General features: G+C 38.9%; 1 protein-coding gene across 2 annotated transcripts in view; it reads left to right on the forward strand.

Annotated features, from left to right (window-relative positions):
* LOC146002485 (small G protein signaling modulator 1-like) overlaps positions 1-13532 on the forward strand; it is a 408832-nt gene that overhangs the window by 374090 nt on the left and 21210 nt on the right. For both annotated transcript variants that reach the window (XM_083140359.1, XM_083140360.1), the window contains 4 exons: positions 2050-2174; positions 3430-3609; positions 5762-5871; positions 13291-13458. In XM_083140359.1, the coding sequence (XP_082996485.1) occupies positions 2050-2174; positions 3430-3609; positions 5762-5871; positions 13291-13458 (583 nt within the window). The remainder of the gene's footprint in view (positions 1-2049; positions 2175-3429; positions 3610-5761; positions 5872-13290; positions 13459-13532) is intronic.

Raw genomic sequence — 13532 nt, forward strand, 5'->3', positions numbered from 1 at the left:
TGTCTGTCCGGAACAGGATTGCTAGGAAATTTTCTTGCGAATCGCCTGACTACTTTTCTGCAAGAGTTCGTTTTCACGTAAGTATCGTACATAAAAACTCTTTGTTCAAGACTATATTTGTTTGGCGGCATAACTAATGAATGAATAACAAATAACACACGATAAAGCACTAGCACACCAACTCAATAACACAGTATAAACAACACGAGTACCGATAAACGCAAACCGAAGTGAACACGTCTAAACAACTGGTAGCCGACAGCTGTCGCATTCGCGTAGTATCGAGAGGCTTCTCGCGGCTTACCACTACTCCGATAAGCCGCTGACGCTCTTGCGACATCTGAGGAATTTCGCTTCTAGCGTCGGCTCTATAGACACTGGATGGACCAAATTTTGAGGGAAGCACAACAAAAGACTACTCTATGAGGATATGTAATGCTCCTGCCGCAACTTTGAAAAAAAAAATATGGAAATTACGACGTTCAGAAATTTTGCGTAATTACGGGGAAAATAGAACTTTGGGATTTGGCCCCCGTTTCCCCCTGGACTCACAATTGTCGGAATTTACATAAAATGTTGCTTTTTGTTCATTCTTACATTTAGAATTTAAATTTCTTAAAAAGATGCAGTTGTTGAGCAGTTATAGCCTTTTATATTCAGTTTATCCCATAGTAGCAAAAGGGGAAAAGTGCTTATTTCAAATGGCGCTCTCAGAAAGAAAAACGCACACAGTGTATGATCGCTACTTTACTTCAAAAATATTCACACGTTAAAATTAAGTGACACTGTTAAATAATTCGTTTATCTGCGCTTTCGTTTTGCATAATAATGTATACGTAACCTCCCCCCTCGAAAATCTTGGGCACGCCACTGACTCTAGTGTTCAAAAGGATTAATCTTGTGTTATCTGCAAAATAAGAGTCACGGTTTTGTTTATTCGAAGGCAAGACAAGAATGAAAAATTGAATCCTTTATGTTGGATGAGTCATTGCTGTCAGAAGCGATATGGGCAGAAATAAAGTGCCAGAAATATTTGTATTTTAGAGGACACCTTTTCCAGCATCCTTGCGGCAAGGTACGTGCTTATTTAAGTTGTAATTGTAACTATAATTGTGAAAAGTGGAAACATTACAAAACAAGCGGTTTGTGTAACGGGCTATCTGTTACGCAATTTGCCGGCACCTGTTGCATGACTGGGCCGGCAAGCGGCCGACGCTATTGCGGTGGCATGCTGCAATAACCTCCCTGTACATACACACACACACACACACATATTATATATATATATATATATATATATATATATATATATATATATATATATATAAATAAATAAAACGGTTTATTCAATAAGTGAGTACTTCCTCTCAGTATATTAAATTGGATGTTTTATCTTGCAAAACCTGCAATGTTTTATCTTGGAGGCATAGTTTAAAAATAGCACAGATGGTGCACATAACAATTGAATATTGCATCATGCAGAAAGCAGTTAAAATACAGTAAATATTCCCCAACAGCACATCAACTAACAAAATAGAATTGAATGATTACAAACATTCATCCAAGTTATGCAATTTACCATGTTAATGATAAACTGGCATTGTTAAAATAGTGTAGATGTTTCATGGAACAGTCATGCAAACGTATGTACAATGACACTGGATTAATTCACTTTTGAATTAGAGTTACAATTTGAATTTAGATTTTGTAACTGACGTGTGAAGAATTGTTGTCTGTGCACATGAATTGGAACAGTCAAAAACTCAGTTATTCAAAAACCGTGGTTCGATATATCCTCTGTATGACATGAACTATTTCATAAAGCTGGTTGAGTTGATTAGTTCCTGCAATTGCATATAGATGGCATTGGTATTTTCAAATCTATAGGGTTTAAAGACGACAAACTGGAATGGACAATACTTATGCAGAGACCTAAGTTGTGGAAATTGTAGGAAGGCTGCAGATTGTGTGTATTGTCAAAAGACCCTTGTTGAGCCATGATTTTCACAACTTTCCATTAAATTATAATAATGTGTAACATTTTTGCAGATGGAGCTGCTGGAAACATTTGGATTGAATCTTCATCGCATTGATAAAGACGTCCAGAGATGTGATAGAAATTACTGGTATTTCACAAGTGAAAATCTTGAGAAACTTCGAAATGTGATGTGCACGTAAGTTGCAGTTTTATATTTATTTGCTAGTTTATTTAGCTATTATAAGTATCTATATTAACTATATGTATGTATTTTTTGATAGTTTAATTGAGGGGCCTGGTTCATAGCTAATCCCAAGCTTTAATTTAAACTGGTAAAGTAATCTGAAATTTCTAAACTTGATGGTTTATTGCCACAGTAACTTCAGTTTCCTGTGTGTTTGTATTCCGAGCAAGACCAACCCGCTCATGTCCACTCTTATCAATTGCTTTCATATTCACCTTAGCATTGTTATCCTACAGGTGCTGGCATCTGGTTTTCCAACTAGAACCCACAAACTTTTCTTTCCTCTCCCATGTGTGCTACATAGTCTTCCGGATTTATTTATTCTAATCATATCAGGGGAGGAGTATGGATTATTATGCATTCAGTATTATGTAACCTTGTCCACTCCCCTGCAATTTCATCTCTCTTAGATCTGAATACCTTTTTGAAATGCAAGATAATATAATATGGTTATTGTAAGTGTTTTTTACTTTTTCTGCATGATTTCGTCCTGGTTTACCAGAACTTTCTCAGCTTAAGCCAAGATAAACACACACAACCATACATGGCATGTTGTGCTTTTATCTTGGTGCAAGCTTGGAAAAGTTCGAAACATTGCAGGAAAAATAAAAAGCACTTCACACAACTGTATTACAGTCAAACCTCATTAATCCGGATCCCGATAAGCTGGACATTGCTTAATCTTGACAAAAAAAAGAAAAAAAAGCAGGATGCAAGGTTTTAAATGTGGCTAGAAGTCAACAATCACATTCGTCATATATACGTACGTACTGCATTGTTGTATTGCTTTACAGTTTACTGTACTGTATAGTGTATTTAGGCCTATGCCTTTTAAATACACCATAATAAACATGTCTTGTTGCTATAAACGGAGTTTTAATTCACTTTCTACTGTTCTTTTAGGTTATTTCAGTTAATCCGGACTTTCATTAAACTGGTCAACTTATCCCCCCATTAGTCCGGATTAACAAGGTTTTACTGTATATTATTTTGCATTATTAATGTCATAAGTGTACATGTTGCTTCTTATTTTGAAATTTTACCGTGTTGAACATGCATATTCATCCTTTAGTAGTTATACTGACAGTGTTATTACTTTCGAGAAGTATTTTAGTACCTCGACGAAGTCTTGTTTCTCCTCAGGAGACGAGTTCCATGTTTTGGCTCTTATGAACCTAATAGTTGTTACTCCCATTACATATTGCAGGTACGTCTGGGAGCATCTGGATATCGGCTACATGCAAGGGATGTGTGATCTCGTGGCTCCCCTGCTGGTGATCTATGATGATGAAGCTACCACGTACGCTTGCTTCTGCAACCTCATGGAACGAATGGGGTCAAATTTCCCTAATGGAGGAGCAATGGATACGCACTTTGCCAATATGAGGTAAGGAGAAGGAAGAGTGTACTGAATTATAATTGAATTTTTGCATTATACTCCTGAAATGATTGGACTATTAACAGAGAACTAAGGAATATAAATTACAATTTTACTTACATTTTTTGAGAGTATAATATGTTTTCTTCAATTACGACGTTTCAAGAGATAACTTCTCTCTTCTTCAGGTTTCGGTGTTTTATAAGCAATTCATAAAGTCATAGCTTCGTAAAAGTGATCAGGATTAAGGGTTAGGTGAAATGCGAGAGGGAAAAAGTATAGGAAGATCGATTATGCACTGAAAATTTACGTGCTTTAAAGCCATCGTTTACCAAAGTTAAAACCTATAATACAAACTTATTTGTCCTCCTGTATGAATTTTTAAAAACTGTAAAAACCTTTAAAATTCTAAAAACCGATCATTATTTCACAGTCAAGTTGTCTGCTTCGAGGGAAGCTACCAGCTATCAGCTGAGGGAAGCTTGTTAGAGACAACTTGGCTGTGAAATATTTATGTTCAGGCGTTTAACATCAAATTTTTGCCTACCGATTTTTGCTTTTTCTGCTATTTGTCTTTCTGTAAGTTTCCGACAAGTTTCCTGGTGGTCGTTGCAGGAGCTGCTATCAGGTTCGGCAAGGACTTCCATAGGAAACTGCATTATGATATCGCCAGTGGTTAATTTTCCCAGAGGAGTGTGCTTAGTTATTTTAACTTTATCTGTTGTTGGATTAGTGACAAAAAGCATGGGGTCTTCTACATTCAGTAATGCACGTGGAACTAAACTATTCCTTTCAAGCAACGAAGGGTCAGGTTCCACGATATTGCAATTTCTGTTAGAAGTGTTAATAATAGTAACTGGCACTGCCATTTTTGTGCGTGGGGGTACTTGAATATCTCTAGTTAGCAACACTTGCGGGACGTTTCCTGCGGCAATCTTTTGAACAATGTGGTCTGGCAAAGTATTTATTTCTACTTGTTCTTTTGGAATGTTAAATTTTGGGAGTTTTCCGAAATGGGTTACTTGAATGATGCCGTTTCGAGAGTCTACTGTGACCTCTTGGTTCATCCAAAAATCATTTCCCAAAAGCGGGAGTACGTCCTTTATGTGCACCACTCTGAAGGGATGAATGAACCACTTGTAGCCTAATCTGACTGAATCTGATCAAAGCATTTACTTTTATTTCAATCTGATTGCCTGTGACATCTCTAATGAATGCATTTACTTGAATACGTTTGGTTCTGGAAGGGATCAGGTAACTGGGAAATATGGATGTCATGGCCCCCAAATCTACGCAACATTTTGCATGGTTACTTTGGTTATTCCCTAGTTTCATGTTCAAAAAATATAAGTTATCATCTTTAATCAGTGGGACTTGAATCCTATTGCTCACCCCCACATGTCTTTTCCCCGAATATGTGGTGGCATTTATGCGTTTAAAGATGGGTATTCTGGGCTTGTGATTGGGTGTTTGGCGAACTTCTTTCCCACTGTTGAGAAAAATAATGGTTGGGGTTTCTTCTGCTCCTAGCCCTGCAGGAGGGATATGAACCTTTGAATGTGCCTCGGTTATTCCTATAAGTCGGGGGATTAAAGTTTTGTTGTCTGTTTGGGTCATACCTGCTATCGAAATTATGGGGTTGTCTAAAATATGCCCGATTTGGTCTGGGACCCCAGCTGTTGCCTCTGCGGGGTTGAGACTGAAGTTGTTGGATCAGTGCCGCCTGATCGCTCATTTGGCTGGTCACTCAGTTTATTAGCTCGCGATTAGCCAAGTGCAGTTTCTCGACCTGAGCTGCAGGTGCATTTACCTCCATGCAAGTATCTGCTTGTTCTTGCATTTTCCTCTGCATGGAGTGTAAGGTGTTGGGTGATGGACTTTGCCCTGCAGTGAGAGCTGCTGAACTTTGATCAGCAAGTGTGGCATTCACCGCTGGCTTGAGGACACGACTACGAAATTTTGCTCTGTCAGGTGAAATTTCATTGTTACTTGAGGGAGGGAGGGAGGGAGGGGGAGGAGAGAGAGAGAGAGAGAGAGAGAGAGAGAGAGAGAGAGAGAGAGAGAGAGAGAGAGAGAGAGTGAGAGTGAGTGAATGAAAGTTCAAAGTTGTGGCTAAATATTATATACGCTGATAATCTGATAACAACTTTTCACATTTCAGGTCTTTGATTCAAATTCTAGATTCAGAAATGTTTGAGTTGATGCATCAAAATGGTGACTATACACACTTCTACTTCTGCTACAGATGGTTCTTGCTGGACTTCAAAAGAGGTATTCAACTTTTAATCATTTCAATTCAACATACAGGGTTAGCCTAAAAGATACAGACAGTTTAAATGCTTTATATATTGAAATTTGTTTGTTACATTGAAAGCATTTAGTACTGTTGTATAGAGAAAGTCTTCAAGTTTACGATCTCCACTTTTCATTTGTGTTCATGATGTCAGCATCACGTGAGCACCTTCGACGTAACTTGAGCAGTATGGCTGCTAGCCATGTGGAGAAGGCTTTCTGTGTGATTGAATTTGCAAAAACACGTTCTGGTACTATCGTGCAGCATCGTTTTAGAACACGGTATGGTAAACAACCACCCACAAGGCAGACAATCTACGATTCGAGCAAGAAATTTGAAGGTAGTGGTTGTCTGTGCAAGGGGAAAAGTCCTGGGAGAGGAGAACTGAACTATCGCATTGATATCTGTCATGTTACAAAATGGTCACACATTGAACACTTGTAACTTACCAATGTAAACTTCAGGGCGTACTCTTCAAACCATGTAAGTATTTCATCCCTATTATTAAAACTCTTCCTTCTGTAAAACTTTGAAAGTGTCTATTTCTTTTAGGCTAACCCTGTATTCCATGTACTTGCCAATCACAATATATTACGATTCACTTCTGTGATTATTTTTAATGAAATTCCATTTAGTTTACTATTTTGCTTTGAATAAGTTTCACGAAAGGGAGAGTAAGCAATTGCCCTACATGTAGAGAAATTGTTGCCATATTCTTCATTCATTGCATAATGCTTACAGCTGAAAATTGCTACATTTTTTAATGTATTTTTGTTCTGGTTTTGAAATTTCTTATATTCTAATTAGGGATAAGTCCATACGAATACGGGGCCTTCCCGATGGTGCAGCGGTATCGTCGTCACCTTGTAATCAAGGGATCCCTGGGTTTGATACTCGGCTGAGGCACATAGTGGCTTGGATCTCACTTTAAACTGTAGGTCTAGTCCCGATTAGCCTTACTGTGCATAAAGTGGACATAAAACACCAAATCAATCAAAGCTATATGAATACCAAGGTATCATTAATAGCTGATACAAATGCATCTGCATAAGAAAGAATTAGTTGAAATACGAGGGGTGTTCAGTATGTTCTAATACTCGCCAAGAAAACTAAATGTAAGAGAAATGAAAATATGGTTATTCTTCAACATAGTCCTTTGCCCTTTCAATGCACTTTGTCCATCGCCACTCCAAAGCTTCTATACCCTGTTGGAAGATGATGTCCTCTTCTCCTGCAACCATGCATTCACAGCATCCATGACGGTATTATCATCCCGAAAAACCTGCCCAGGGAGATGCTGCTTCAAACTTGCCACCCCCAACAACAAAAAAATAAGCTTTTTTAAAAATTTCAAGTTTGGGGGCAAGTTACAAGAGCAAAATAATAGAGTAATATATGTGATTTCAAAAAAATACAGTTAAATTCAAGTAATGATGAAAAGTAATAAATATTAATTAATGACAACTCACCTCACTGCAGTCTTCATGACTTTACTTTTTTGATGCAAATTTGGGAGGGTGGGAGTTGAATGCTCACATGTTACAATGTTCTTTTTTCCACTGAAACCGAAGCTCCCGAAAGGTTTTTGAAAAATACATTCAATTACGTAGTCACACGTATCACTTGTACTAGCCATTGAACTTCTCAAGTAAAAACACTGGACATACTAAACAAATTTCCACAAAAGTAAGATTGACACCTCAGTAAGAGAAATCACACACTGCACTACCAGAAGGCTGTCACGACTTTTCGTCTCCAGATTGGTGATGTTCCTGGACCAGAAGTAAATTTCCCAGTTGTATTCCAGAAATTTCCCTTTTCGATCTTAAAATTCCCTCTTTTGCAAACAATAATTACAAAAAACGTTTTAAGGGTTTATCCATAGACTTCATCTAGGAGGGTGTGCGAACTATTTTAAGGGGTGTGGGAGCAAATTTAGCTTCAAATGAGGCCTCTGTGGATACTTTTATGGGTGCGTGTCACAAAAGAATGATTAGGATGATAATTGGGGTAGATAAATCTTCTACTATGTATTTATTTTTTCACTATTTTATTAGACATTAAATTTCCAAAATTTTCTATATCTTGAGATTTCAATATTAATTAAACTTACAACTTGTAAGTTCTTACACTTCTTATGACAATGAATCAACTGAGCTCAGATTGATTAATATTCAGCAGGCGCTTTACTCCACTAGAAGAGAAAAAAGTGAGTCTGAAACAAGCAATTGTTAAGTGCATTAATGCATGATGCCTGATTTCTAGGTTTCTTGCCCATTTGGGATGTTTTTCCCATTTTTCTTAATTTTTGGCTCCAAAATTCCCCGTTTCCTGGGAACATCACTGTTCCAGTTGTGGGAGTGTGAAATGGACAAAGCTGTGTTCCCGTATGCTCGAATTTTTCTTGGTCCTGTACGACACCTCTCTTCTGTCAACATCACCCTTCGCCCGCACTTCAGGGGAAGCAGAGAATGGGAGGCCCATTCACTTGCTAACCAGCACCCTGGCCACGCCACCTGCTGCAAGCAATCCCAAACCGACAATGCAGTATGCTACAAAAATTTCGTGCAGGAGAGCAAGTGACATAGCTGATTGGTTCAACGTTCGTGGTGTTCTCCCTGCCTGTCGTCATGTGGATTGAGGAACCTGCAGCCACTTCCTCGCTGTGCCTCGCTGCTGGGCAAATTAAATTTCGAAAAAGTACATAACTCAAAACAAGTATAAATGAACTGTAGGAAGTTCCTCACTTCCTGCATGGAGGAATCGCCCCTGATGTGTGGAAGTCTGTAAAAGTATTGGCACTGGTATGGGTTCCAAGTGGTATTGTCTCAGCCCTAATTTTAATGTTTGTGTTCATTGGCACATGACAGTTCTTTTAAACGAGACAGGTCCAATTTGGATGCAACGTACTTTAAGAACTTGATATATTCATCCCTTTCTTAATGTATGTCCCTCATAGGTCTTGGCTTAAAATTAGGTACCATAGTAGAATTACATTTACATATCTACAGTACGTATATAATTAATAACTTTATATTCAGGCAGCATTTTGCGATAAGAAGGCTAATGTTGAATAATCAGATCAGTAAAAGTTTGCCAACTTGATGGGCAAACTACTACAATATCTGATCAAAAGTATCCAGACATCTGCTCAAAACTGTCATCAGATGTACATGCCACAAGTTTCAGTAATTGACATCAATGCAGTCACCCTTTGCTGTGATGACAGCCTTAACTATACAAGGGAGACTTTCAGTCAGGTGTCAGAACATCTCCCCAGAAATGGCAACCCTTTCCTCCTGCAGAGCTGTAGCCAGGTCATGATGTGGCTTGTTAGGGTCTGGACTGGACTGAAGCGAGTGTTTTAATTCATCCCAAAGGTGAAAAGATTCTCTCAGGCTATCGACCAGGTGAGTCATGGAAATGATTCCAAGCTTTCGAGGGCTAACGTCACTCTCATATTAAAGTGTACCATGTACTCTTTGTACCATTGACCATTTGCCCTGAACACGAGAATGACGTTAGCTCTCAAAAGCTTGGAATCCTTTCCACAACTCACCTGCTCGATAGCCCAAGAGAATCTCTTCATTATTCGTCTCCAGGAAAGCTTCAAGTCATACTTCATCCCAAAGGTATTCAATGGGATTCAAGTCAGGACTCTGGGCTGGCCAATTCATTTCTGTAATGTTATTGTCAGCAAACCATTCCCTCACAGGCCCTACTTTATGACAGGGATGTTGTCATGCTGATGCAGGCAATTGTCATCACTGAATTCTTCTTCTATCAGACATAGGACGAAAGTACTCAAAATGTCTTTGTAACCTTCCTCATTTAAATTTCTTTTCAGTTTTTACGAAAACATGAAAAACGCCCCCACACTGTAATGCCATCTTCTCCAAATTTTACTGTTGTCACTACACATTCTGGCAGGTATTGTTCTCCAGGCATTTGCCACACCCAAAACCTCGCATGAGACTGCCACATGGTAAATTGTGATTTGTCACTCCACATGTTTCCAATTGTACACAGTCCAGTGGCATCATTCTGTACACCACTCCAGGTGACGCTTAGCAGTTACAGCAGTAATGTTTGGCTTGTTGGCAGGTGCTCGACCATGAAACCCATTTGTTTCAATTTTCGACATACAGTCATAGTGCTCACTGAACAATCAGTAGCACTGTGGGTCACTTTCTTCAGATAGGAACAACTGTGGTTTCCATCTGTCATTACGCCTGGTACACATGTTTTTGTTATGGTTGTGCCTTCATGTTTCTATTTCATAATCACATCACTAATTGTTGACTTGGGCAATTGAGAAGGGCTGAAATGTCTCTGATCGATTTCCTGCTCATATCAGACGCGGTTCATACGTTATTTACCTGGGGTTTCACTGCAGTCATGTGACATATTCAGTTTACGCAAATAGACTTCCTTCTCAAAACAAAAGGATGGAGGGAGGGCTTAAAAGGTTTGTCCAGAATTTTTTCATCTGGGAGTATAAGGTTTCATAGTAGGAGTGTGCGATTAAATTTAGGGCTTAAACTACAATACATTATGTCTTTATGAAAAATGTGATATTTTATTGGAAAATCATAGATGTCCTCAGGTAGGGTCAAGGAAGATATTTTATGAAATTAAATTATATGCATGTAATATATATACACAGCGTGTCATTTTAATGGCGCCCACGGACCACGGAAACGTATAGAGGACATCAAAACAAACAACTTTTCTCCATAACATTTTTCTCGTTGGTGCGTCGTTTCGGCGCTAGAGTCGTTTAAAAAAGCCCGTTTAGCCACCTGAATGCTGGCAACCACACACAACATTTGCTTGCATTGGTGACGTCATATCTCGTCGTGAAGCGATGTGTTCCAGGGTTGCCAGGAACACACATACCCTGTGAAAAATGACATAGCTACAATCAGCCACATTATGTACCGTAACACAAAACGAGAAAGCATGTTCTGTAACCTAACAGGAAGTAAACAAACGATACGAAAAATAGTAGAAAGAAAATAGAATTCAAGTGGAAGTGGTCATATCGAATTTTGTCTCAGCTTACATGTCAAATATTTGCAAATCTAGTTACCAAGTTGGCATCTGCAATTTAGTCTATCCACTTCGTCCTTCTGATACTAGTTGTCTGTGACACACTGAACAGATGACAAAATAGAAATGAAAAAACTCAAAATTCCAAAAGGTAAGCAACAGATAATATAATGTATATTCAGAGCATTATGAGGCAAGTGGCAAAAATGATTGAAAATACAGGGATATAAGTAGTAGTAATACAAGCTCTAAGACGACTATGTGTTTATCTATGCACCCGATACACATGTAATAGTTTGCAAATGTGAACAGGGCAGTATATTCGTTACTGATTCATCATTACGTTGTTACTGTGGTTGTACGTGTTTTAGCTGTAATGTAACAACATGAACCTCGGATACTTCCGTTATCAGCACGAAAGTACCGCATGGCATCTGGACACAAACCTGTAGATATCAACCTTGCAACGAGATTTGCAAATATTTGACATAAAGTTGGGCGTAAACAGCCACGTGTAAGCTGTAAGTCCAATAAAATTTATTGTTGTTGATATTTTAGATGTAGGTGAGACAAAATCCGACATTGACATTTCATTTTGAATACGTTTTTTTTACCATTTCTCATATCATTGGTTCACTTCGGCCTTCCCCTGAGATGACTGCTGATCTTCTGGCTGGTAGGCTATGATGTTCGGTCTTCTGGACTCGTTTCTCACTTTGTTTTACAGCTAATAATGTGGTTGGTAGTTTGCCATTTTTCACAAAATTTGTGTGTTCATTGCAACCCTGTCGTGCGCTGTTTCGCTGCAGGATATGACGTCACCAGTACGATTAAATGTTGGGTTGGGTTGCCAGCATCCAGGCAGCAAAACGGTCTTTTTTGAACAGCTGTAGCGTCGAATCGACGCACCAACGAGAAAAATGTTACTGGGGAAAAGTTGTTTGTTTTGATGTCCTCTATACGAATCTGTGGTCCGTGGGTGCCATTAAAATGACACCCTGTATATATATTGGTTGATATTCATTTTCCAGGGGAGATCAGCCCCCTTTTCCCCTTCCAGATGTCCATGCCGACTAATCAGAACTGGTCCTACATTTATTAAAGGGAAATGGCAACTAATGGCATGTGCATACTAGATATCGAACCTGAGACCCTTTCATTGATACTGGACAGCTTTGTTCAAATTTGGGGCTGGTCGACCAGCACACGCTTTCTTTCAGCGAACAAGGAAGTTTGTTTACATTAGTTATGTGCATTTCTAGCAGTCAGCAGTCTAGCATGGACAGCAACTCCTACACTGGATCAAATGACGTAACCTAGGTAAAGTCCATCCCTCGCTGCATCATATAACACTTCCCAACAAATATCCAAGCACTTCAAAAACTACAAACTTGAGATATTGACACCGAGCGATAGCGAGTCACGTCTTCGCACCATTCTTTCTCTTTTGCGAACCTGAAGTGTTTCCACCTTTAAGGAAAAACCTCTGAATGCATGCACAAGCTATTTTCGTAATGTATCTCTTTTATTTTAATTCATCACATCTAATTCCAACTTTTATTTGTTTCTACTCATCCATCTCTGCCACAATCTTGCATTTATTCCAAGAAGTTCAGTGCAAAAATGATACAAAGAGAAGATTGAATATGAAATGTGTGCGCTTCAAACTTGAACCCCACAGGGCAACACTGGAAGGGAGGAAGCAGCGAGAACGGAGCCTTGTGCCGTGGATTCTGCAGGAGAACAAACTGCGCATGATGGTTTGTTGGAGATAAGGGTTTGGCAGTATCCTCTTCCATGTATTTTGCCCGCACGAAGCTTTCACAATGGCACGAGCTGTCCTGTGGGGGTTCAACCGAGGGTCTGCACCATGGCAGCCGACTTGCGGGTTTTCTTTCTCAGCAAAAGAGTTGCCATGTTACGGACACAAATACATGACTTATTGTGTAAAAATTTTAGCGAAATAATCTGACAAGGTAAAGACATTGTTTATTGTTCATTCTTGAGGTGATTATCATATATTCCTGTGCGCTATAGGGCCAACTGAAACTGCCGTATATGGAAACTAATAGCTAAACACATTCAAAGTCACTGAACTCCATTAACTTACACATTCTACTCATACTTCTTCTCACTGAACAACACATAGCTCTGTGCTCCTTTTATACCTGTTTGCCGGGTCATAGTGACCTCTAGACATCCGTTTACAAGTTAGAGATACTTTTGATCAGCAGTGTATGTCAGATCAGCAGTGTATGTCAGTATAGTCTACAAATAGAATAGGTTTTATCTACCCCATTCTTAGTACGCAGTAATTTTACACTGATGAATTCTTCCTTTTCCAGAGTTGTTATATGAAGATGTTTTCAGTGTGTGGGAGACTATTTGGGCTGCTAAGCATGTTGCATCTAGTCAGTTCGTGCTCTTCTTGGCACTAGCCTTAGTCGAGTCCTACAGGGACATCATTCTCACAAACAGTATGGACTTCACAGATATCATTAAGTTCTTCAATGGTAAGTAGTATTGTTCTCTATTGTTTAATTTTTTTTATCACCTTGTTAATGTTCAATGTAATATTCCTGATTTC

Source organism: Lepisma saccharinum, chromosome 18 (genome assembly GCF_977018435.1).
Source record: "Lepisma saccharinum chromosome 18, izLepSacc3.1, whole genome shotgun sequence".
NCBI lineage: Eukaryota > Metazoa > Arthropoda > Insecta > Zygentoma > Lepismatidae > Lepisma > Lepisma saccharinum.